This window comes from Ammospiza nelsoni, chromosome 4 (genome assembly GCF_027579445.1).
Source record: "Ammospiza nelsoni isolate bAmmNel1 chromosome 4, bAmmNel1.pri, whole genome shotgun sequence".
Lineage (NCBI taxonomy): Eukaryota > Metazoa > Chordata > Aves > Passeriformes > Passerellidae > Ammospiza > Ammospiza nelsoni.
Genome location: NC_080636.1, coordinates 33,224,944 through 33,252,220, shown reverse-complemented (window position 1 = coordinate 33,252,220; position 27,277 = coordinate 33,224,944). Strand labels below are relative to the sequence as shown.

Below are 27,277 nucleotides of genomic sequence, written 5' to 3'. Positions count from 1 at the left end.
AAGCCAGTCTTAAAAACAACTTGCCCAATCCTCCCTTCTTTCCAGGCTTAACTTCACTCCTGAATTCTTTACCTCCTCCCTGCCTATGGTGCAGGGACACAGGGAATGGGACTGTGATCAGTTCACCACACCCTGTCTCTGTCCCTCCTTCCCCCTGAGGGGAAAGACTGCTCACACTCTTCTCTGCTCCAGCAAGGGCTCCCTCCCACACAGACAGGCTCCATGAACTTCTCCCCTGTGAGTCCTTCCCACGGGCTGCAGTTCTTCACAGCTGCTCCAGTGGGGTCTGCCCTGTGGGGTGCAGTATTTCCGGAACAGATGGCTCCAGTCCTGGCAGCAAACCTGCTCCAGCACAGGCTCCTCTCTCCATGTGTCCAGAGGTCCTGCCAAGAGCCTGCTCCAGCATGAGCTTCCCACAGGGTCACAGCCTCCTTTGGGCATCCCCTTGCTCTGGCATGGGCCCTCCAAGTGGATATGTGCTCCACCACAGGTGCCCATGTTCTGCAGGGGCACAGCTGCCTCACTGTGCTCTTCTCCCACGGGCTGCAGGGGAATCTCAGTTCTGGTACCTGCAGCACCTCCTCCCTCTCCTTCTGCAGAACTTGCTGTCCGCAGAGCTGTTGCTTGCTCCTCTCTCCAGCTGCAATTTGCTTTTGCACAGTAACTTTGCAAAGTGTATTGGTCAAGCAATCTGCTCAGCAACTGTTTGCGGGGTGCCATGCTAAGGAAACCTCAGCTCAACACTGAACAGGAAGAAATTTGGAAAAACTTGGCTGGAAGCGTGTAGGAAAGGTGAAGTAAACAGTCCTATAGCTTAAAGTAGTAGTTGGTAGCATTTGGTTTTCATGCAAGAGAGGAACCCAGAGTAATTATCAAGAAGATTGTCAGTTCTGCAGTACTTGATGTCCCATGAAGGTCTCCCCATAGTACACATAGTAATGCAGTAGTTGAAACCTAAAGCATCACCTCTGACTGGTAAGGAAACAAGGTCACCAAATCAAGGGAAAAGGTGTCATTGTACCTAATTTAAAATTAAAAATAAAAAACCAACAAAACAACTGTGCAAATTATTGTAAAGTAATCCATCTAAAATTATAAAGAGCTATAATTATAAATATATATGTAAGACTGATTCTGTTCACTGGGTAAATTGATGATGGCTTTAAATTATGTTGAAGAGTACATTTGACAAGTAATGACTTTTCAAAGTGTCATGTGTCTAATTGAATAAACCAAGTGGAGAGTTGTAATGACAAGGTGGATGAGATGCATAAATCTATTCAGGAGAGAGTGCAGACAGTGTTTGCACGGAAATCCAAACTACTGCAGTAAATAGTCTAATGTACATCTTTTGCTCTGTGATAATAGAGGAGAAATGTGAAGGACCAATTTTTCAAGGTAATGACAGAATAAATCAAGTGCAATAGTGCACTGTGCTGACTTCTAGAATTCCGCTGATGAAAATTGTAGAACTCAGCTATTTCAGGCAAAATTATAGTGTCATGATTGTCATAAATGATGTAATCATAGGAGAGGGGATTTCGTATACTGTTAATGCATTCTGGCTTTAACTATTCATGAAAAACACATTCTTCCTCTTTTGATTTAGATTACTTATTTGGATTACTTGCCATTAGGTTTCCATAAACCATTTTCATTTTTTCCAATTTTATCATGTTTCCAATTTTATCATATTGGTTTTACATTTATAATCTCTTGCATTTTATAACATTAAAAGCAGTGAAGACACCTAAAACGTTTAAAGAGGAAAGCAAGGTATTTTTTTCCTCCTACCTTTCAGTTCAAATCGTGCACTTTAGGAGTGAGGAGGGAAATAGAAATACACCTTAAATTTCTTCTAAACTTCTTAAAAGATAACTGCATCCCTCAGCTCCAAATTGCATGAAACTCTGGGCATGCAATCAGTAAAACCCAGATCTCTGTACAGTACAAAGTGACGTGTGGTTTACATGGATTATACCACGGAAGGACACATGGTGACTTATGAGTAGAACCGTAATAGCTGACCATTTGTAGAGGACACCTTAATGGATTCATTGTGAGACTGAACAATGAGGGTCCTGGCAACACTTTAACATACATTTTTTTTTCCCCACAAGACTGAAGATTTAACATAAAGGATCCATTTTTCCTCTCAGATTTCCTACGTAGGCTATAAGGAAGAAAAATACTGCTGCCATATCGCTTTGTCTTCACAAAATTATTGTTTCTTTCATGCTTCAAAGCAGAATTAAGTTTTAGAGGCAGGTTGGCTTGGCACCATTTTTTTTGTTGTTTTGACATTTTTAATAACTGCCTATAACTGCAGATATGGTATTGAGGCAGACTTTGTTGCCAGAGGAACACTTTTGTTGTGAACTGAGTAAAGAATCATTTACAATGTAAAATTGAGGCAATCGACAACTTTTTGAAGTGGCTCTTTAATTAATAGTTACAATTTGCAACAGTAGTCCACTTCAGATTACATTCAACATGATACTCATAATTAGTTATACTAGGACTTTAGGAATACAATTTGCAAATATATTCTTTTTCATTTTTTATAAAGCACTTGAGAATTTCAGTCCTTTCTGTACTATTTCAAAACCGTAAAGATGTAGGAACACAGACCTTCCTGCCATTAATATACTTAACATTTCCTCCAGCATGACAATTTTTATTCTGAATTATAACTATAAAAATCATTAACATTTAAAAATAACAACTGAAATTATTTTGGGGTTTTAAGAGCTACAATATTTAGCGTTTCTGCTAAATTTTGTGGACAAGATAATCTAATGTTTGCATGTTTATAACCTAAATATAACTATAGATGTTTTAATAAAGTTGCTATCTGTTATGAGGAAAATATGGCGGTGAAACAATAAAAATTCATTGAACTTTTACTAACTAGCTAAAAGAATATTTACAATACTTTTGCACCATTTTATGTGTATACATTCAGAGTTTTTATGAACGTTATTGGGTTTTGATTTGGTTTTTTCCTGTATTATCTGGCAGGAATCCTCTACAAAGGAAATGGTGAAAATCAATTTATATCTCAGCAGCCCCCAGTTGTTAGTAGCATTATGGGCAACGGGAGACGGCGCAGCATCTCCTGTCCAAGCTGCAATGGTCAAGCTGATGGTAACAAATTGCTGGCTCCGGTTGCCTTGGCTTGTGGGATAGATGGCAGTCTGTACGTAGGGGATTTCAACTACGTCCGGCGGATATTCCCATCTGGAAATGTAACTAGTGTTCTGGAGCTAAGGTATGTCTTTTTCTCATCCTGGACTTTGGGAGGTATGAGTTACTGTGGCAAATTAAAGTATTGAATAAGTTTCTGCAATTGTGTAAGTTTGAGTTTGCAAATGCTTTTGGGAACAAAACAGAAGTTGAGTCAAAAGATTTTTGAAGTATTTAAAGCTGAGATGAAAATATTTTACCCTCATAAAATATTTTAACTATGCTTATCTAAATGTGAGAATTTAATCTAACCAAAGTAATAATTCAGCAGATTTTAAGAGTTAACATATGTGGTCAATGTAAGTGGACAATGGACAATCATTCAACACTTCACTAATGACAGATGTAAATGTTGCCTTCTTCTCTCTCGTCTTTTAACATCCTTTCTGAATGTTTGTCTAATAATGTTTTTCTGTTCTTTTTTACTTGCTCCCACCAAGAAATAAAGATTTTAGACATAGGTAAGCATTCCTTAAAGAAGATTTATATTTTTCTAACTGTTCTTCTTTCTTTTTTAACAAATGAATGCTTATAATAGGCAAGTCATTTCTGAGATGTATTACTAGAAAAGAGGAGTATATTTCAAAAATAATGAGTTCATATGTTTTAGTTATGTCAACTGTCAGGCTGTATCGTCCTTTCTGATGAGTTCCTCTTTTCTCATCACTCTCTGTCCACAGTCAGGCTTCTTGTTATGCTTGTGTGTGCCCTCCTGTGCTGTTCCCTCATCTCTGCTCACTCCTTGCTGGCAGCTCTTTTGCTGATCCAATCAAAACTCACTCATTAATCAGATACACCAAATATGATGAGAATGGCATATAAAAGTATCAAGGGAATTCATTTCATTAGCCTTTTGATGTTGAATCTTTTCAGGCTCTCATTTAACAGATTTGTTTCTTTAAAGGTGAGTTTCTTTTAATAATGGAAGTTGAAATAGCAGTAACACAACTCCAGGAGTTAAGATTTTAAAATACACCTAGACTCACAAAATTGGTCACAGTAACAACAGTAATCAGAGGATTGTAGTACAGCATTCATCCATCCTGGCATCACTACAATAATGGCAAGAACAGAAGAGTAGGTGGATGCTTAGAATTGCTTTCCACAGCAGCTGGTGCAGATAAGGAAGAAAAAAACAGTCATGCTAAAATCTTGTTGAAGACATGAAACCCTGCAAACATTTGTGGCAGAACTACTAAGCTTAGCAGGTTCACTGGTAGCTTTCTCTCCTTTTTGCTGCCAATCATTTTCCTTCCTTGTTTTTAAACAAATCCCAGAGTCATATCTCTGTTGTCCATGTTCTTTAAATTCACTTTTCTTTGACATACTTCTGTGTGAGGAAGGGTTTTATGTTTACAAAAATGTTTCAGATATGTTAGGCAAAAACTTCCATGACAAACTAAGGCGTCTGCATCAGTGCTAATGATCAGAATTGGTTTTGTGGGTTTTTTTTCCCCCAGGGTGACTCGAAGGCAGTCTCTTCTGTTTGGTGGGTTTAGGTTTCACTATTACAATTAGTCTGTATGTGTTCCACCACTCTTAAAAGAATTATATCCCTTGTGGTATCACAAAGTTGTGATTGCAGCTAGATAGGACATTGTCTTGGCAAAAATATAGAATGTGGAATAATAAATACTTTAAAATGGGCATGTAGAATGTACAGAAAGGGATTAAAGAGTGGATGCATATTGAGCTTTGTTTTGCTGTGATTTATTAGCGCCACCCTTTCCTGCCTCTGGCAGAACTGTGGTCGCAGCCTCAACTGCAGTGTTTCAGAAACTGGATCCCTGCATCTAAGAGAAGCTGGTGAGGGAGAATACTGAAGCTTTTCTGTTTTATTCATGCCTAAACATGCAGAATCTCCAGGTAGCAAAATTGCAGTCATACCAAACAAATTAGAGTAACAGCATGGGCCCATATAGCAGCTGTGACGTGGGGGTTCCTCCTGGGGCAGGAGGAGACAGAGGAGACTGTGGAGAACTGGCTCTGCAGGAGCAGTTGGGGAGCCAGTAGGCAGGAGGTGTGGAGCCCACTGTGCAGCACAACATGATTTATTGTGAGCCTGAGTTTCCTCTCGCATCATACAACGTTTTCCCAGTGTCCACTCTCAGCCTTAGAGATTTGCTGATGAGAGACTTCCTAAGCCAAGAGTGGGATCTTGATGCTTAATATCCCCTTGCAGCCTTTTATCCTGTTAATTTAGCTGCCTTTTATTTAAGATGTGTAAACTTTTAGGATTCACCAAATCCTCTTGCCATGGGCTCTCCAGCTAAGGACTCACTGTGAGACCAAATACCTTCTTTTGGCTCCGTGAATTCATGCAAAGTCCTGTGAAATGCTGCAGAGGGAAGCACATCTGTCTGGCCTGTAAGAGGAGAAGGGAGAAAATGTCCACTTTCACTGGCAAGCCTTTCAGACTCCTGAGGAGATTTCTACTTAAACTGCAGTTTGGAAAAAAGCCCTCAACAGACCACTTTGCAAAAGATAATTGCTAGGTATTAGAAGAAAATGCACTAAAAAATGCATTCCCCAAGTAAAACTACTGAATGAGGCTAAATGCTAGTTCAGATCTCTTGTCTATTCAAGCATTCACCTTTCCTGGCCTATAAACACAGTGCTTCAGCACAGTGTGATGTGTCTCCTAGCTCAAGAAGCCTGTGCTCTCTTTTATAGAGAGAGAATGCAGATCAAATTTCACCTCTCATGTACCAGTGACCTCGCATTTTTTCAATCTCAAAGCTGAAATGATGTCTTTATACACACTGCTGCCTGTGGGTGATTAATGCTGATAGACATTCATGGAAGAAGTCATTTTTAGAAGGACTTTGAAGACAGGGAGGTCTTTTGTAGGCTATGGCACTATCCCAAATCTATAGAGAGGCAGAAAAAAAAGTCTAACAAAACATAAAAACAGCTTTGAGGGGATATATGGTTTAGAGGGCACATACTGAAGGCAAGAGAAACAGGGACTGAAACAGGAGGAGTATTTTCAAAAAAACTATATATGGAGAATAGTCCAGGTGATCTGACAGCTGAAGAAACAAATAATTGGCCTAATCAAGATAAAAGCAAAGAGAAATGGATAGTTACAGCTCTGTATATGTGTGTGTGCATACTTTCAATTCAAAGCACTTACTATTATTCAGCATAGACAGACCAAGTTAATTTTTAGGCATTTGTTTTTACAGGAGCCAGTGTGGGTATGTAACTCCATGTTTTGCAGGCTGCTGAAAGTGATTAGGCAATACTGAATGAGTCAATAAGTCACGGGCTGGGGATTTAATTTCTTTGCATTTGTTGTTATTGGTAGAAGGCAGAAGCTTAATTTCATTTCAGGGTACAATGAAATTGCATAAACTCTGCTGCTTTCCAGCTGCTGGCTGCTTATCCCTGTACTATTTTTGTGATCTGCATAGTGCTCATGGATATTTTCTGGCTACAAAACAAATGTAGTTTTCACTTGACAGTTATTCAGTTCCTCAAATTGTGCCTTTCTCCCATCAATTATTGGGGGTTTCTATCCTCCTTGGCTGTGCAACCTTCACCTGAAAAGAAATGCTGAGGTTAAGCCTGTTGTATCAGCTCAGAAAGGAGACATGAGACATCTACGTATGGCAAGTTGGAGAGTTTCTGTTGATTCAGTAGTAATATCCTGTGCACTTCCACTCTTTAAGAATATGAGAAAATACATTTAAATTATCAGGCAATTTCATTTGGTTTGATGAGGATACTGTATTTACCGTGAGAACTCATCACCTGATTTCTTTTTTGTTGGAATTAATGAGAATGTACATCTTCATATTAATGAAGAAAAGAGCTTTAAAATTTCTTTTTGGAAATAAATGGTGTTAGGCATAAATTACTTACTTTTTGATTTGATGACTTCTTATTCCAATGGCTGAAAAATATGATTGAGGCAATGTTAGATGGGTTGAAGAGAGGTACTTGGATTTCAGTAGTGTAAGAAAGAACTTTATTTTAAATTACAATGAAATAAAATTTAATTGCACATTTCACATCTTGCAATGTGTTTGTATTTGAAGTGTTTGCAAAGTTTCTTAAAGACCAAAGTAATCATGTAAATGGGTATAATTTAATTTGCAGTCCATGAAGGTATAAATAATTCGTACACTACATAGTGATCATATTAAATGATCACTGCATAAATTAAGGTTTTGAAAATACCTTCCAACTATTTAGCACATTGGCAATAATAGATTTGTAACAGACAGAAATTTAAAGTAAGCCTGCATTTGATTGTTTTCAGACATGCTGTACAACACTCAGTGCAATAGCAGAGCTTTTAAAGAGGCGCTAATCACTGTGTATTTGATTTCATTAGTCTGTTTCACTTGGTTTCATTCATTCTGAACCAACATGTTAAAGTCTTAAAACCAAATAAAATCCTATTTATGCAACACAATTTTTTCTGTTTTGTAATTGGATGGCTATAAAAATCTGTCCCTGCTAAAAGACATAATTTGTTCACAAGTTGTTCCTGTTGGTCTCTGTTGCATTTTCCAAGTGGCAGTACATAAAAATGTGTTACATTAGCACAGTTACGTATTTACCAAACGTGAAGTGTAGCATTCTGTGAACAGATGTTTGGCTACCACCAGACTGGTAGATCTGTTTAAGCAGCACTTTTGCAAACATCAGAAGTGACTGTTCTGACACTGTTTCAATCCATGAGGGGAGCATCTGAAGTTACCTCATGTATTTACATGACCTTATTTCTGCTCTTCATGCCATAAATTAGGTCAGGAAGCCCAACTGCAGTGGGTTAAGTTTCTACATCATAATATATCAACACAAAAGGTAATCTCCAGGGCTGTTTTTTTCAGCAGCAGGGAAGAAAAGACAGTAATTCTCAATTATGTGGCACCAGAGGAGAGGCAAAATGTACGGTTCTGGGAAAATGGTTAGGAATATATATTTTCACTGTAATAAAGACTGTGCTGGCATAGTTAGCGGTTTTCTGCCAATGTGTACAGTTATTTGAAATATGACTCTGACTTAAGAAGAATGGAAAAGCTCTGCTTGGTCTCTAGTGGAAGAGATGACATTTCCTAATGTGTTAAATCATGCACATCACGCATTTGAAAGCAGTGGATTAAACAAATGCTTATGAATGATGTCTTATCTCTTTCCTGTGAACTCATCATTCAAACTCTGTCTTATCTGTTCATGAATTACATAAACCATGAACCCTAGCAGCCTTGTATAAATTATAATAAAACAGATAGGATAATACCAACAAAGTGTAAGTGAGGCCTGGGCTCCTGCTGCAAAATTTGGAACTACATCAAGGTTCCCAGAACTCTCAGATGGTTTTAATCTCCAGTATTTTGATTTGGCCTATTAGAGACACATTTGCAGTCTCTAATGAGAGAGCCTGAACTACCCTGAGAGCATTAAAGACAAAATGGACCATATTTCCTTAGAGGATTAATCTAGATGGGGCTGTCTGACACAGATGAGAAATGTGGGCTAAAACCATTTTGTGGCCATGACCTGTGCTACCTGTGCATGGAGCATCACCATTGACTTTAACTCTGTCTGCCTTACTGCACACTTGTAGGAACTAAACTGTTTTCTCCTTAATCCACTGTTAACTGCAATTAACTACAGCATATGCAATATGTTATTCCATTTTGCAGCAACAACCCAGCTCACAGATACTACCTGGCAACTGACCCCGTGACAGGAGATTTGTATGTTTCTGACACAAACACACGCAGGATTTACCGGCCCAAGTCGCTCACGGGTGCGAAAGACCTGACCAAAAATGTTGAGGTCATAGGAGGAACAGGGGAGCAGTGCCTGCCCTTCGATGAGGCAAGGTGTGGTGATGGAGGCAAGGCGGTGGAGGCAACTCTCATGAGCCCTAAAGGTAAAAAGAGCTCTCCCTCTGTAACATTCAGAATAATACAGAAGTTCAGAGCTGGGGGCATGATTGTGTTTAATTACTGAATTCAATAGTTGGCTCAAAAATTGGGAATTTGAGCAATTTTTTTACAAGTAGAAAGTGTATAGAGGAAAAGAGCTACAGGGGACTGATTTTTTTGAAATCAGTTAGGGTTGATTTTTTAGGAAGTATTTGGCTTGAGTGGTTATTGAGCATTTTTAAACACTCAATAAGAGCATTTAGATTATGTGTTTGGCAGGCAGCAGTGAATATCTAAAATGATCATTGCTTTTGGTTCCATTTATTCAATGTTTAAAGTTAACTTAAAATCTGGACCCTTCCAGCACACAAAAGCAATTGAACAGCAAATGCAATCAGCAGTAGTAGCTTTCATGCTGAATACTGGTTTGTCATGCAAAATACATTAACAAGCTGTATTACTACCTACTCCCTGAGACCAGATTTTCTGCCTACAATTTCTACTGAATGCATGCTACCTATACCCTTAGTTGTGGATAATATGTTCACTGCTAGTACAACAAAAAAACCCCTAATTTTTATTTGCTTCACTGAAGGAATAGCAATAGACAAGAATGGGTTAATCTACTTTGTTGATGGGACCATGATCAGAAAAGTGGATCAGAATGGAATAATATCGACATTGCTTGGCTCCAATGACCTTACCTCAGCACGACCTCTGACCTGTGATACCAGCATGCACATCAGCCAGGTACTTTTCAGTTGCTGCTAATTTGCAAAGCTGAGCTGGTGATAGAAACTGAGATGCAGCTTTTGAGCCCCTTAAAATAAAAGTGGGTGGAGTGTGATGGATATTTAACAGCAGGTTTGGGGGAGAAAGCAACCACAGGTGTGAATTGCACTGTATTCTCTAAGCTATAAACAGTGCTGTATTCAATTTTTCTGCCCATAAAGTTCAGTTTGGTTTAGAACAGCAAAACTATCAGCAGGAAACAGTAAGCCTGGTAGTAAATACTGGGAGAATAGCATATCTGTTAGAACTATCTTGGCATGTTGATGTTTTCTGAATTGCTGACATCCTTAGCCTACTAGAGTGAATGAAAGGATTTACACAAACCCCCTGTATTTTTCTATTTTTATTAAAAACTTGTGTAGGTATGAAGGGACGTGTCAGTAGTAGTATGTTCCAAAAATGGAGTACAGTGTTTCATAGTCTGGAAAGTAGTACGTTATTTTTGCTACTACAAGAATAAAGATAAATACTGTTGGCAAGTATTTAGACATCAATATCTGTCTCTGTAGTTCTTTATACATTTGTGATGCAGAAAAGTATTGCATCACAAATGTATAAAGTATTTATTGGAGGGGAAACTCAGCCTGTATTATAGTTGCAATGCAACTGGCTTTCTTCTCAGTAAATTGGATGCCTGAATATTGTTCCCCTTGCCTTCCTGAAAACTTTAGTTTGCTGAATGTATTCATGCAAGTTCTTCAGTTGTGATTGCTTACAGCAGATAGAAAATATCCTTACATCGGTATCTAAAACTGAAGGTTAATTAATTCATTTAATCTGCACTGGTAAGCTGTTTAACAAAACACTTCTATTTGTTTAGGTTCGTCTGGAGTGGCCTACAGATTTAGCTATCAACCCAATGGATAACTCCATTTACGTGTTGGATAACAACGTGGTTCTGCAGATCACGGAGAACCGCCAGGTGCGCATTGCCGCGGGGCGGCCGATGCACTGCCAGGTGCCGGGCGTGGAGTACGCGGTGGGCAAACACGCCGTCCAGACCACGCTGGAGTCGGCCACCGCCATCGCCGTGTCCTACAGCGGCGTGCTCTACATCACCGAAACTGACGAGAAAAAGATAAACAGGATAAGGCAGGTCACAACCGATGGAGAGATCTCTTTAGTTGCTGGAATACCCTCGGAGTGTGATTGCAAAAATGATGTTAACTGTGACTGCTACCAAAATGGAGATGGCTATGCTAAAGATGCCAAACTCAACGCCCCTTCCTCCTTAGCTGTGTCTCCAGATGGCACCCTGTATATTGCTGACCTGGGAAACATTAGGATACGGGCTGTGTCAAAGAACAAACCCTTAATGAATTCAATGAACTTCTATGAAGTTGCTTCCCCAACCGACCAAGAGCTGTATATTTTTGATGTCAATGGTACCCACCAGTACACTGTGAGTTTAGTCACCGGGGACTACCTGTACAACTTCAGCTACAGCAACGACAATGATATTACTGCCGTGACGGACAGCAACGGGAATACCCTTCGGATCAGGCGGGATCCCAACCGAATGCCAGTAAGAGTGGTCTCTCCTGATAACCAGGTCATCTGGCTGACCATAGGCACCAATGGGTGTTTGAAAAGCATGACTGCACAAGGGCAGGAGCTGGTCTTATTTACCTACCATGGCAACAGTGGACTTCTGGCAACTAAAAGCGATGAGACTGGATGGACCACTTTTTTTGAGTAAGTACATTAAAAAAAGTCAGATGCCTTATAGTTTTATTGAGTTCTAAGGACCATTTGAAATGTTTCTGGGTGAAGTAACTGTAAAGTTGACCCTTGATAGCAAAAAGCACGGAAAGATACTTTTAATTTCCCATGCTGTCTTCCTCTGTCATACTTGTCTGACTTCTTCTGAACATTGGGGCTGAATAATTTTGAATTCATTATTTTGAACTTCAGTTTTATATATTGAAATAATAGTGAGACAACATTTCACTCTTGTCAAGAAATTTGTAACTCAGACAACCATGGGTTTGTAGATTTGCATCAAAAACTAGATTTTCATCCCACTTGCTCATTAGATTGACATTCTTCTGCTGCAAATACTGACAAGAAATTTGTCTTTGCTGCTCAATTTTTTTTTTAAGCAAAAGCATTTCTGCATGTTCTTTTGCCCAAGAATAACATCTGGGTGGGTTGTAAAAGGTTGTGTTTCATTGACTGGAGGGTACGCAGGAAGGATCTCCTGGACAGCACAGCAGGCTTTCACACAGGTGAACCCAGTTGGAGGAAGCTGAGAAAAGAAATGTGTGCCATGGGGGAACTGTCATTCCTGTAGGAATAAACTGAAAACGCAGAAGCCACCAGCACTGTGTCATGTACAGGTGCTAGCACAACAGCAAGAGGTATTACTGGAACAGTAGGACTTGTAATTTTACCAACCTCAGGAAAAATCTTTTCAGTGAATTGCTTTAGCCTGTGTTACACTCATTAAGTCATCAATGCCTGTTCATAGCAGACAGATTAGCAAAGCGTTTTACAGAATCCTCAATTCTATTGACTAAGGAAGATTGTGACAATTTATAGATAAACTAGTGGAACCAGAGAATTCACATACAGGCTTTATCAGCAACTTCATCTCCAAATCATCTGAGCTGCCAACTGAATACACTAAGCAAACATAACAAAAATGCAGCTTAAAACAGAAACCATTATTTCAGAAAAGGTCAATGTAAAATGAACACAGATTTTTTTCAGTTGTCTCTGCCAGTTGGAAAAATATGTGTAGTTTTAACTCACAGGAAAGACATGATGAGGTTGGGTAAGAAGGTATGGATGAAGGAGTAGAAGATGTAGTGTTAGTGTGATAAGTAAAACTGTTAAGAGGCCTCTAGTTGAACTATTCAGGATTACAAAGGGCATAATGAAAATTCAGTAAGTCCCTCTTCTTTTTATTTACCCCTCTTCTTTTCTCGTATCTTTATGATGAAATGCAGTAGCAACTGCTGCCAAGGTCAGGGCTTTAAAAAAAGCTTTCAATTCAACACACATGATAAAGAAAATAAAGTGCCAGTGTCAGGCAGTGGCAGCAAAGCCAAACATCTGTGTTCTGAGATAACTTCATATTTCTGTCAGTGTACATTTGGCTGAGGCAGTGTGCAGAAGGACTCTGAGCACCTGTATCTACTCTCCAGCCTTTACAGATGCCCATCAGAGACACAAGAGCAGCAGGTGCTGCTTCACTGCATATTGTGTCCTGAAGTGGAGACAGGGCTAGGAATGCTGATCCCTGACAAAGACAGCAGGTGGGATGGTACTGCTGCCAGTTTTAAGGTATTCTTACAATAATCTGTAAATTGGCAGGGCTTTGGTAGCGGGCACCTTCCCAAAGCATTAGTACACATCTGTAATATTTAATTGTGCTTTGGTGCATCCGCTGGGGATCTTTTTAGGTCCTGCCAAGAGGACACAGAAGCACAGCAAGGGTACGCAAAGGAATGAGAAAGTGTTTGATTGGCAGGGCAAGTGTTCTATGGAGTTAGCCCTGTCCTGTATGCTGAGAGACTAAAGCACAGCATTAGGTGGGCTGGGAGTAGCCATCCATTTCCACAGAGAGTAAAGTCAGTGTTGAACTGTGACAGACACAGCCACTTGTTTCTCATAGGCAAGTTGGGCAAGGCAGTCAGTTTGGGGGACAGTGAAGTCCTGTACAGAAATGAAGGCATCTGCTGGGTACAGCAGGCACTTTTAATCATGCTGACATTCATACTGGCTAATTGAGGAGCTAGAGTTTTAATCAGGGCAGTAATTTCTCACTATGTTGGCTGTAGTTTCTGTGTAGCCTGCTGTGGTGTACTGCAGTAGCTGGTGGCTTCTGAATGTATCTTAATGGTGTCTGCCTGATCACAAAAAGACTGGATATTATATTCACTATTCAGTGGGTGATGGGTCTGTCGTTTTCATCACGGGGAGAATTTAGGGTGCGGTGTGTCATGAAGCACACAGCTATTTCCTGACTCTGCAAATAGCCATCTTTCACACCTGATCTGCTTTCATGCAGACTTTCTGGTCTCAGTTAAGTTATGTCCAGCTGACTTACAGAGAGCCCAAAGGGCAGGCTATTCCCCTCAGTAACTATTAGGATTATTTGCAAGCTGCTGCTTATGCACTTCCTAAACAATTACCTCCAACCAATGTCTCGTTAGAATTCCCAAGCTGAAGTAATTATAGAGAAAGCTAGGCAATTTCACTCTCCCAAATTTGCAAGTGTATGAGGCTTTTGCAGAAGCAAAGATATTTATCACCTCCCTGTAGCCATGGTGAAGCAGTAATCTGTTTAATTGCAACAAGGAAGATTCAGATCAGACATTTGGAGGAACTTCACGGTGAAGATTTTGGAGCCCTGGAGCAGACAACAATGATAGTGACCCCTTGCCCTTCACAGACTGTCTTTAAAAACAGATCAGACATCTTTCAGGACCAGTGCAGGAAGAACAGATCCTGCCCTGGGGTAGAGGTTGGACTGCATGACCTCTCAAGGTCCCTTCCAGTAATGTTTTCTGTGATGCTCTGTACAAGTTAAAACCAAAAATTGTACTGATTACGTAAAGCCACAGGGAATAAGGGACAGGAGGAAGGCACTGTGTTACTTTTCTTGCCAAAACAGCATTCTTAAAAACATCCATCAGTCATCATAGCTGCTTGCTTCTTTTGAACATAAAATCCCCATGCACCAAATCTATGTCTGTATATTTCTCTTTTGAAGGAAAAAATAATTGTGAACACAGGTCTTTTGCCATTTTTTATTATAAGATCAAGTATAATTGTGACTTGTTGGCGCACATGATTTGTAACATTAAATCTGACAATGATGGACTTTGAGAGGTTTCTGCTACTATTGCCAAAACAGATGAAGCCCATGAATTATCACAGAAGAGTTGTTTGTGTGGGGGTGACATGATGTACAAGGGTGTCTCTCTCTCAGCTTCTGCATATTCATGTTTGTGGGTAGTATGGGCTAAAACATTTCCACGTGAAATGTTTTCTGTTGAAAAAAACGAAGCCTTGTTAAAATGGAAAGGTATCCCTCAAACATCGAGTGAGGAAGAAGAAATTCTGAAAATAAATCATTCTGGCTTCATAGCACAATATTTCAGCTTCATTGCTGAATGCATTTTCTTTTAATATCACAGTTAATTTATGTATTTTATTTACTGTGTTACTCAAATTTTCAAAATATTTTGAGAAAAGGTTAGAATTTCTATTCCATGGTGAATCCAGACTTTCTTCCCACTCACAGCTAAAAATGTTCAGCTGTTTGAATGTCCAATGGACCAGAAATGCCTTTTATCAACTAATTTGGAGTATAGCTGGGTTTTTTCACCTTTCAGTTGTCACAAATCTGTTTAAGTGGCTGAAGGAAAAATATAGTGCATTTAGGAATAAAAAGTTCAGCCTTGGGAGCAACTCAGGAATAGCTTGGTTAACTATTCTTCTGTGCAAGTCTGGTTGTATAAGTGGAGCATGGATCCAAATAACTTATTTCAGCTGGGTTCTCAGTGGTTTGAAAGCAGGTTTATGAAAATGATTCAGTCTTTCTTTTTTCCTTTTCAGAACAAAGGGAAAATATTTGCAAAAACATTGCATCCCAAAAATTGGCAGTCACTGCTCTGGCACATACTAAAACATTTGGTCTTGTTTCTTTTCATGGCTTTTTTCCACAGTTTAAATCACACTAATATCAGATCCAGAAAAAAATTACTTTTTTTTTTATTTTAGCCTGGACACTAATTAATCTATAGTTTATTTTTTAGTCTCTTCTTTCCCTGAAGAAGGGAAGGACTGACACACAATAAATGTTTTTTTACATTCTTTTTTGTTTTTACAGTGAATTTGTAACTACTAGCTTGAATTACTTAGGATATAATATAATCTGTTTTCTTTGTTTACAGACTTGGGGGATTTTTAATATCTTTATGGCAAAATGGACTTGTAAATTTCTGTTTTGCTAAGGGTTATAGTGTACTGATCAAAACTGACACCTTAAATTTCAGGAATGTGTACTTTTTTCAAAGAGCACTGTTGCTCAAATTCATAGTAACTGTTACCTGTTTTCAGAGGTCCAAAAACTTGCTGAATAAAAATGATGTTAAGAGAGCATTTACAGAAATGATTGAAAATGCATGCATACTAAAAGAAAACCAATGGAGCCATATCAGGCTAAAAGTTGCCCAGATTAGGTTTTATAATTAAATTACAGTATCAAACAAGGTATAAAAGTAATCAGCCTAATCAAATTCTCTTACACAATTCTGAGATATCTGAGCTGGAAACTATTAACTGTAACTGCATATTATGTATGCATAATGTGAACATTTAAACAGCTAAATCTTAAAAGTTAAACTAATTATCTGCATATTAGCATTTTGAAGTGACACTTCCTAGCCAGCCTATATGGCATTATTTCTATGCAGCAGTTTCCATTGTGACTTTACATACAGAAAGCTAAGCCAGGTGCTTACAGAAATACAAAAAGAGCATTTTCTCTTGACCTAGGTTTTGAAATCCAGAAGCAAACGCCCAAGAAGCCTTGCAGGTGCCCCTGTGCAGTGGCCCAGCCGTGCCAGCCTGTGGCTGCTCTGTGCCCCTTGGCTTGTGTGAGGAGCTGGCAGAGGCTGCTGTGGCAGGGAGGGTCCCTGCTGGACACAGGGCTGCAGTCTGTGCGCCATGGGAGCGCCGGCACCGTGCCCGTCCTGCTTTTTCCTTCCCAGCAGTGAATTTCTTTGCAGTCTCCTGTTGTATCTCTTGACAGTCCATCCAATGTCTCCCCTGACACTTTATGCCCTGAGCTCATTTGTCTTCTCCTTCCCCTCCTCTCCCTCCCACTCAATCCTTGTCTTCAAGGCAACAGGAAGCAAAAAGAGTGACATTAGCAAGCAGAGTTCTTACAAGTTTACTTTGCTCCCACAGTTAAATTAACAAGCTTTCCAGCTATTTTGGAAAGGTGGTGAAATCATGCAGAATGTGAAATCCTTACAGTAATTTATGGACTCTAGAGAATCGCAAGCAAAAATCTCTTTTCACTGTACGCTGCAGAGTTTGCATATTATGCTTTTATTAGCAATGCATTCAGTGCTGTGGTTTCCCAAAAACTGTGATACAGAGTCAGATATTGCCTCTGGCTTGGACTTGTTTAGTTTCCCCAAGTACCAGGCACATCATCTGTAACTGTCAACAGTTGGCAACAGAGAATAGAGTGTTTTGCAGTTTTTCTTTTGCTTCATCTTAATACATTGCCTGTGGAGTCTGACTTGGAAATAGTGAAATTTGGCTATGGAAAAGTCTATGGAACTTATGCTGAAATGCAAGCATTTGATTTGATCAGATTAAAATTATACCCTAATAGTAGTGTCAGCTCACTTGCACTTCTACTGTATATTAAGAGGTTCGAAATTTTCATAATTACTATTTCTGTACCATTTCAAGTAACATTTGTGAGGGGTTATTCTCCCGTAATATTTGTGTTTCTATTTGTGTTCATTTTTCTATCCTATTTATACTTCAGTACTATGAGTATCTAAAAATGCCTAGGGTTCTTGTTACTTTCAGTTTTGGGGCTTTCATTCTAATTTGATTCTGCTTTCTTAGAAATACCAGAACTTCGTACAAAATTGTAATCTGGAATTTTTTAATCACTACTAAACAACACTGTCTGAATGTCCTTGGTATCATAGTGCTTTTTAGGTATTTTTATCATTTTACTATCAACAACCTTTGGTACCTTCTGCTTTTACTGCTGCTGCTTCTTCATCAATGTAAAATATAGTGGCTATAAAATAATTAACCATATTCATTCAAGCACTTTTTTTTAGCCAGTTATCATGTTCTTGCATTGGCTTTTATGGAATCACATGAGCCCTTGATTGCAAACTGTGACATACAAGTGCAGTGTCTTTAATCTTCCCATACTATATGTACTCAAGCAACAAAAAACATATTCTCTTCATTCTTAATTGCTTTCAAACTGTCTTTTTGGGAATATTTTTGAGATGGCCAGTCCTTGCATAAGTGCCTCTGTATCCACATTGCCTGGCACAATGCAGCATGCAATACAGATATTTCTCTCTTACAGCATATTTGTTTCTCCTCCTCTCAATAAGACACCCCCAAGAAGGAAAAGTTCTCACTTCTGAAGCCTGCATTAATTGCATGTGATTTGTACTTCCAAGGAATAAGGTTGTTACTCTAAATTAACCACAGAACCTGAATCTAAAAATTATTGTTTACTATCTTGGTATTCCACTGCCCTAAAAAAAAAAGAAAATACACCCATCTAATTTCATTTTCCCATTGCTAAATTTGCTTTTCAAACATAATGTAATTTAATAAGTTGATTTGTCCACTTTTTGTGACCCTGTAAAAACAGCTTTGTTGAGTTTTTACCTTTCAAAATAAAAATTAGATTAAATTAAACCCCCACCCTACCACCAAATAAGAATTACGGGGGAAAAGCAGCATTACAGCTTATTCTGTGAACAAAATGTTTGGCCAATCAGACCAGCCTTATGTCCTTTTTTCACTAAAGGCCTGTACACTCAGCTCTGACAGTGTAAGCAGACCTTACAGCAAGGAACAATATGTCACACAAAGTATATATACACCAACATTTCTCTTAGTTGAAAGGCCATACTCTGGTATTTATATCCACAAGGCACACAGTTTATTTGTGCACTAATAGATGAGCTAAAAAGCGGGGGAGGTGACGCACAGACAAGGCAGCAGCCCTGAGGAGCCCTGAGGTTAGGGAAGCTGCCCGCTGGCACACCCTAGCAAACTCAGAATCCTTCCTCTGTGCATCCCACGGGGCTCAGGGACAGTGAATTCCCATTACAGGGAAGTTGAAAAGTGAGAGATGAGTGTTGAGGTCTTGTAGTTAACAGCCTAGCTGCTGTATTTAGTCTCATCTTCATAAGAACGAGCCCCCTTGAATTGCTCCTGAATTGGCTGCACTCAGTTCAAAAGAGTGTGAGCTGCTGAGGCACACCCCCAGCCCGGGGAAGCTGCTTCATCCCTGCCAGTGCCTCTCATGTAAGCCACACTGCCTGCACCCCACTGCTCTCAGTGCACCCCTTCCCCAGGCACACACTCCAGAGCTATTCTTCCTGCTCTTCAGAAAGCTGTGGCTTCATTAATGCTGCTCATTTGTGTGAGTTTGTGTGCATGCAGGGTGCATGCCAGATATGAGTTGTGAGAGACTCCTTAGTTTTGTGGCTCCTTATGAGAATATACATGGCAGCAGTCAGGGCAGCATGGAGGACTGCTGTACCATACAGCAGTGAGTGAGAAGTTTAGCAGTATTCTGGCAAAAAGGAAAGCATCCCCAGCATGGTAAATTCATGTATTGCTTCTTTCTCCACAAAGCACCACTCCCCTAGAATACCTGGTGCCAAATACCTGGAAGTCATTTTGGATTGGGCTGTGAAAGTGGTCAATCTTACACGGCACAAGCACTGAACTGAAGCTTGTTTGTCTGGTCGTGCATTGAAGTGGAAAATGAGCATCAAAACCTTCTCTGTATGGAAGTGAATGAGCTATCATGGGAAAAGGTGTTGATTCATTCCTTTGAGCTCCCTTTCCAACAGACACATTTCCCGCAGTGATTCTCGTTCAGAGTGTGCCTGTTGTTTTGCAGATGAGTTATGGCTGTCAGGAAAGGCCTATTTAAGTGAATTGTTCACGTCTGGTGTGCTGAATGTCGGTTTACAAAAAAAGACTGAAAACTGTCCTTTTAACATTATGACAAAATAGACACAACAAATAAAAAGCCTCAAGAGCTGCAGTTATAACAGAAGAAGGTGAAAAGAGAAATTGCCAATCACTTTCCAGCTGAGGAAATCTCTTCATTAAACCTGGACTAAAAAATTCGTCCTGACCACGTTGCTAAGATAAAAGACCATTACCTGAATTATTTAACCACCCGTGCAAACAGTTTTATAAGACTTCCTGTTATGGTTTGGGCCTGGCAAAGCCAGAGCCCCCATGAGTACACCTTCTCCCCGGTGTCTGCTGTGAGATGTGACCAGGAATGAGCAAAGCAGGCTCCAAACTTAAACATAAAGAAAATTTTATTAACTAAGCTACACACAAACAATTACTAAACTACACACAAAAGAAAAGGAAAAAAAAAAAAAAAAACAAGGAAAATGAAAACCTCACAAAAACACTCTCCTCCTCCTCCCCCCTAAATTCCCAATACAATACACCCTCCAAAATCACCAATTCTAGGTCCAACACCACCCTTCAGATTGCTCAGACTTTCAGCTCCTCAAGAGGAGAGGGAGTCCTTCTGTGTGTCGTGGTGGCCTCTTCCGTCCTTGTTCCGGTGCTCTCACCACCGAACAGGGATCAGGGCTGCTTCCAGGGTTGTCTTTTTTTAAGGATGCTTTGTCCAGTTCCAGAAAAACACAGTATCTCACCTTCTCACCTTTGGGACATCCGTCCCCCCCATATTTTATATACCCCCTGGGGCCGAGGGGTACCCACACTGAATCTTCTCTGGCACTGGGACATTTCTCCCCCTGGACTCAGTCTCTGTATCTCACGGAAACATGGCTCTGTCCATGGCTACACAAAAGAGTCCAGCATAAAATGCCACTCCATCTTCTCCCTTCTTTCAACATCTCTCACTCTCTCTCTCTCTGGTCCAGACCCCCATCACTGGTTCATTTCCTTCGTCCTCCTCCACTCTTATCACACGTTCTAGGAAGGGTTAATGTTCTGTAGGGTTTTCATTGTCCAAAAGGGGTTAAAAACTCCTCCAGGCGGCCGGACTCCTGGCTGCACCCCCCCCCCCATCTCCTCAGCTGGGCTGCCTGCTGCCAGCACATATTTACTGAATTTCAAGGTAACGACACAGGCTGCACTCTCTCTCTCTCTCTCTCTATCTGTCTCCGGGGGGGGGCGGGGAAGGCTGTCCGATGTCTCTTGGGGCTCTTCCTCCACCCTTCCATCCTCCAAGGCCTCCTCACCCCCATGTCTGTCCAGGCCCAGGCCTACCACATGGCTGCCCCTCCCCCGCCCAGCGGCAGCGGCTGGACGGGGGAGAGCTCCGACCTCGGTCCCTCGAAGTCCCATGAGAGCCTCCCGGGGCCGAAGCTCTGCTTTTAACCCCTGGGTGTTCTCGGAGGTGTGTCCTAAAACCCACTGGCTACCCCAGGTGCCAATATCAAAATCCAAGCACCCATTGGTTTGACCAGAACATCCCAGAATTCCCACTTCTTTCTGGTCAAACCACCACACTTCCCCAGATGAAAACAGAGTGAAGACCCTTTCCCTATGGAAAAGCCATCAGATGAAGGCCCAGGAAAAGCCTGAGTTATCTGACAATTGGCTGGACAGGGGGACAGATAAATGTAGCTGATACTAATAGTTTTAATGACCTTGTAACTTCTTTGGTTTTGTGAGTTTGCATTTTTTGCCCAAATTCCATTAAAAAACAAGTAGGCATATAAATTTCTGTCCAGAATTGGGAATCTGGCTGTAGTTAAATTTAACTTTTTCCTAGAATCATTCCAATTTTCTGTAATTCCTGTTTATCCACTTTTTTCTCAGAGCTAGGCACAACAGAAGGGAAAAGGAAAATAAAAAGGGACAGGTGAAAGGGAGAGGGGAAAGGAATAACGCAGGAAAGAAAAGGAAAAGAAAGGAAAATATTATTTTCATATATTTCGAATTCTGTAAAATTGGAAAGAATGTTGATTTTTTTCATAAAATCATATAATATTCTGAGTTGGAAGGGACTCACAAGGATCATCAATGTCTAGCTCCCAGGCCTGGCCCTGCACAGAACAGCCCCAAGAGTCACACCATGTGTCTGAGAGTGTTGTGCAAACAATTCCTTAATTCTGTCAGGCTTGGTGCTGTGACCACTTCTAGATGGGCCTGACCATCTAGGGCCTGACCATCTTCTAGATGAAGAACCTTTTCCAATATAAACCATATCCAACATAAACCTCCTCTGACACAGCTTCATGCCATTCCCTTGGGTCCCCATCATGGTCACCACAGAGAAGAGATTGGTCCCTGACCCTGCACTTTCCCTCACAAAGATGTTGAAGCCCACAGTGAGGTCTCCCCTCAGCCTCCCCTTCTCCAGGATGAACAGACCAAGTGACCTCAGCTGCTTCTCATGCAGCTTCCCCTCAAGGCCCTTCTCCACCCTCTGGCCCTCCCTTGGATGCTCTCTTTATCTCATTCTTACATTGTGGCACCCAAACTGCTCCAGCACTCGAGGTGACGCTGCTCCAGTGCAGAGCAGAGCAGGAAAATCCCTCCCTTGCCTGGCTGGGCATGCTGTGCCTGCTGTACTCCAGGACAGGGCTGACCCTCCTGGCTGCATTTTTTCTCATGTTAATAATATTCCAGATAAGAAAAAAAGGAAAATGCTATCACTTCTTAGATAACAATAAAATAAAATTTTAAAACTCCACTTGTCATAATTTACAGACTACTAATATATATCAAATTGTCATTTGCTTTCTTCTTGTTAAGCAAAACAAAATATTAGGAAGACTTACCACGTATTCTTTATTGTTTGGGTTTTTTGGGGTTTTTTGTAATTGTTATATCTCCAAGGGAAGTCATAGTTTAATATTTCAGGTTTCCCAATATAATTGTAGTGTGAATTCACAAGCAAGATGCTAAACCTTTTAAGATACAAATACAAATGTATTTTGTGGAAATAAAGGAATATGTGCAGGTTATATATGAGTAGTTATGGATCCACTGAAGTGTCTCTTTCAATCAGACTAAATAAGAAATGCAAAAAAAAAAAACAAAAAGAGCAATCATTTCTGTCCATGCATCTTCAGATTATTTTCACCTTTTTCATTCTTAGGCTCATTCAGTCTCTCTTCAGACATATCAAAAGCAAAAATGCATATCAAAAGAGGAAAGCAATGTACAAATTGAGTAAAGGAAAAAAAAGCAAAATTCATTACATTCAAGTTGAAAGTTTCTTTCTTTCTACAACCCACATAATGGTTAAAGGTGGCCAAAACTAGAGCTTCCAGTAACTTACCATGCCCAATTTTAAACCAGTAGGGGACAGGAAAGCTCCCTACAGGTGAAGAAATGCTAATGAAAGTGATGACATATTAACTGTGGGCTTCTTTCCTTTTGATTGGCAAAATAACCATTTTGGGTACTGCTTGAGAGAAGGAGCTACTAGAGTGGCATTTCTTTACCATCATTTTCCAACTTTGAATTCGCTTTCATTTGGGAGGGACTAAACCTGCAGTGTGCTACGGAGGCTGAATACAAGTGAAAGAATGTATTTGGAAACCAAAATTCTGTCATGTTAAAGACAACACTCTTCTATGTAAATGCAGCTTAAATGGCCTTGACAAGCCAAGGGAGACATTTCATTGCCAGGTTAGGACAGATTTTTCAGCATGTTGTCAGCATGGTATGCACCTAAAAAAACAACACATTGCACTCCTGAATGTCAACCTTGAATCTTCTGTTCTCACCTGCCAAGAAGCAGCACTCAGGTATAAAAGGCTTCCCATTAATAGTTTGAAATAAGTAGGGTAATGTTCCATAAATTTTTTAGCCACTCTTGGTAATCTGAGATGCAGAGAAAATACCTAATGTGAGTTGAGTGAACGTATAACAGTACTTTTCGACTGTCAAAATTATACATGTCTATATTATGAAATGTATTCATGCTTCATTTCTCTATTGCAGTATCCCAACTAATAGTATAATCTGTAACCAGTCTTAAATACTTAATATGCATTTGGACTGCATGTCTTGTTATCTGAAATGTGCTGGAACTGGTGTGCCTTGCTCTTCAACCTGACATGTTTACAACAGAAAAAAAAATCACAGAATTTATTTTGTTGAGGGATCGTGCTGCAGAAGTCTGGAGAAAAACACTATCAGTCATAAATTAGCAATTGGCTTTAGGTTCAGCCTTTACTATACACTTTATTTCTACAGCTCCCTGTTCTACACTGAAATAACTTCTGATATAAAACATTAATAAAGCTCTGCATGTTGGGGTTGAGCTAAATGTGCTACAGAGTAAGATAAAATACACTTGAGAAACAAGTCAAAAATAAAGAAAGTAGGACATTTCCATCTGTGGCAAGGCTTACCAGGAAGTTATTACTGCAAAGTGAAGTGTCCTACATAGCCTAGAACAGAAAATGGTCTGGGAAGGCATGTAATTAAAACTGAAGGAGATGAGCAATGGAAAAGAGACTTCCAGCAGGTGAAGAGCAAAAGGTCGAGAATCTGGGAAGCTGATAATCATTATCTCTGAGAAATTCTCACTGCTGAAGTGGAAAACTATCTGGCAGTGGCAGCTCATCCTAAGGAAGAAAAAGGATTTGATCTAAGGGGAGCTTCAGCTAGCAGTGGTGGCAGCTGCCCCCACTGCTGCCTTCAGAGTTATTGACCAAATATGAAGATTGTTGCGTTAATGCCAACAGAAGTGAGCTGAGCGGATTAATGCCCTCAAGGTCACGTCCAAGGAGCAAGTTTCTGGTTTAGATTCTTGAAAAGTTTATGTGAGACTCACTCTTCAGGAATTGAAGAGGTTGGTGGAACGGCTTTGCTGTGGAGCCTGGCAAAGGAGAAAGATCAGAGGGCTCCATGGTAACACATGTGCCTGAGCTTGTGTTTGGATGAAAAGATCAAAGAGGCTGTGAAATACCAAATATAGGCACTCACCCTCTAGACTTAGATCTCATTCCTTCTAGGGCAATTTCAATATTAGAACACTAGGCAGATAAAAAGAAATCGCTCAGTCTAAAACTGACAATCTTGGATGAATAAATTCACCTTGGCAGCACAATGCAAGGATATTTGAATGTAATAAGAAAAATGGCCTCAGAATGCCCAGAGGTGTGAGTGATGTTACTATGCTGTGCATTGATAAGGCTTTGATTGTGGGCAAGAAGATAGCAAGTATAAAGTAAGTTTAGTATTCGATGTACAGTGAACAAAATGAAGGACACACATAGCAATCTGTCACCAAATGGAATATGTAATGAATTGTAGAAAGGCCTATTTCCCCTTTTTCTTTTTGTTCCTGGCTATGAAAGTGTGAGAAATCCTATTCTTACCTTTCACATCTCAGTCACATTTTCTTCTTGCACTAGGATGCCTGAACCAAGCAATCATGGCTTTTAAGATTCTTTCAGCTTTTAAGTCGTGTTTTTAAGAACATTAATGTGTAACATGATTTCTTCCTGGTCTTTGAACTCTCCCCCACTGTAATATTAACTGCTTATCTCAGGCTCATGATGTGCCTTCCCATATTTGTGGAATATGAGACCAGTTCAAGAACTACAGGCACAGTCAAAAAATAATAATGTGGAAGCAAGAATGCATAAAAGAAGGATAGCACAGTTCAGTGCTGAATACTGCACTAAAGCCACACACTGTGCTGAATACTACTGATGTGTAGCATTTCCCAGCTCAGGTGGTATACTGAGAAATATGGTAATTAGTTTCTCACAGATACTGTGATAAAAAGGGCAAAAAGTTCTTCCAGGGAAATCTCACCATCTGTGGCTTTAGTAAGCATTGTATGAAATAAAGAGCAGTACCGGACTACTGTAATCAAAGGATAGAAGTAATTCCCAACAAAGTAATTTGGAATCATTTTCAAACATAAAGCAGAAAATAGAAAAGGACACTAATTGGACAATATATGTTCCCCAGGGAGTTGGAAAGGGAAGTTGTGCATGAAAATAAAATAAGTTCTTGGAACTGAGGCATGAGACTGAAGGTCATGAATAGGCTAGCAGTCACATTCATGCACAAGGAACTTAAGTATGTTTGTTTTGGTCTCCTGCATAAATGGAATATCTCAGCTTGCCAAGTCCAGTATGTGAAAAAGAACCACAATTAGGGACAGAAACACACTGGAAGAAACCCCATTATCTTGAAACGTACTTAACTTCAAAAAATAAGTTTTCTCACTTGACTTCCCTGGCTTGCAGTATGGTTTCTGATTTTTAAACATTCTTTTCTCTTGCCTGTTGCTAAGTGAAAGTCTTACATAAACAAAGGAAATCAACTGTGCTAAAAGGATGGAAATGAGTGTATGCAAAAAGCTGTCAAATCTACAGAGTAAGCAAACTGGAAGAAAGCTTTTCTTAAGTTAATCCTTTCAGTTACAGCAATGCTGTGCAGTACTCATGCTGTTCAGAGAAAGGTAGTGTTGTGGGTTACAGCTGTTAGGATTAATTCTCTCAGTTTAAGAAAAAGAGTTTCTGTGGCCTCAGTGATATGCTTGGGGCTTTTGGGGGGCTTTTTTTGGTTTTGCTTTTCTGTTCCAGTAGGAGCAATTTTGATGATAAATATCAGCATGAAATGTCTAGCACACTGTGAGGACCTGCAGGGTCATGTTCCAGTTACTTTAAGAGACTAAGGCATTGTTCAGCTTCCCCCTACATGGTCACAGGAGAGGGATGGAAAACTGAGAGCAAACAGGTCATAAGTGGGCATGAAATCCTCCTTCGGATGCTTTTTTCTCTCTGTTGCAGCTATGGGCAGGCTATCCTTCAAAACAAGGAGCTTCAGCTGAACACCTAGGCTGACAAATCACGACTCTACCACTGGAAGAGCTAATCTTAAAGACAAGCTTTATGACCAGAAGCTCACACAGTGCTTTACTTCTCCCTATACTGTGACCAAAATGCATGTTTGGATTTGGATTTGTAAGCATGGTCTCTGGTCATGTACCAAGATCGACTTCAATTACAGAAATTCTATCTACCTATTCATGTTAAATGGATATATAGCTGTTGGTTTAAAAAAATGTCAGTAGACACAGAAAAAAAAATCTCATGGTTTGTGTCACAATTCTCAATCAGTTCACAAGTAGTTAACAGTTCGAGATGCTAGCTGTTCTGGTTTCCAGCTACAAGCAGCTTAAGTAGATTAAATATTACCCCAGACTCTGCTCATAGTAATACAAGGGACATTAAGCACTCAGGAGTACAGGTGTTCTGCATACTCATTGAATAGACACTCCTATTAAGATACCCTTATTTCAAAAATTTTGAGGATTCCTACAGTAACAGCAAAATCTACTCCAGTAAGAGGGAGTAAGTACAGAATGCTACAGAATTTAGTACCAATAAATATGCTTCCTTTGAAATGATGAATTAGATGTGCAGCAGGATCTGGTCACACTTCAAAGAGTAATATGCAGAGCTGAAGATCCATCTGTTTGCTCTTGCTATCACCATTGAGGCTGCTGTATGTTAAGCAGGCTTTGGAGTACTTCAAAGCATGTTTGAAGTCTTTGCTATGCCTATCCCATGCACACAAAAAAAAGCGAAAGTGCCTTAACAATATGAGTAGCTGGTGTTTTTGTT

At 39.9% G+C, this 27,277-nt stretch overlaps 1 protein-coding gene across 1 annotated transcript in view; it reads left to right on the top strand.

Annotated features, from left to right (window-relative positions):
- The window catches only part of TENM3 (teneurin transmembrane protein 3), a 312,368-nt gene that overhangs the window by 267,263 nt on the left and 17,828 nt on the right, over positions 1 to 27,277 (top strand). Inside the window, exons 19-22 of the mRNA XM_059469963.1 lie at positions 3,022 to 3,271; positions 8,907 to 9,139; positions 9,730 to 9,884; positions 10,747 to 11,621. Coding sequence (XP_059325946.1) covers positions 3,022 to 3,271; positions 8,907 to 9,139; positions 9,730 to 9,884; positions 10,747 to 11,621 — 1,513 coding nt within the window. The remainder of the gene's footprint in view (positions 1 to 3,021; positions 3,272 to 8,906; positions 9,140 to 9,729; positions 9,885 to 10,746; positions 11,622 to 27,277) is intronic.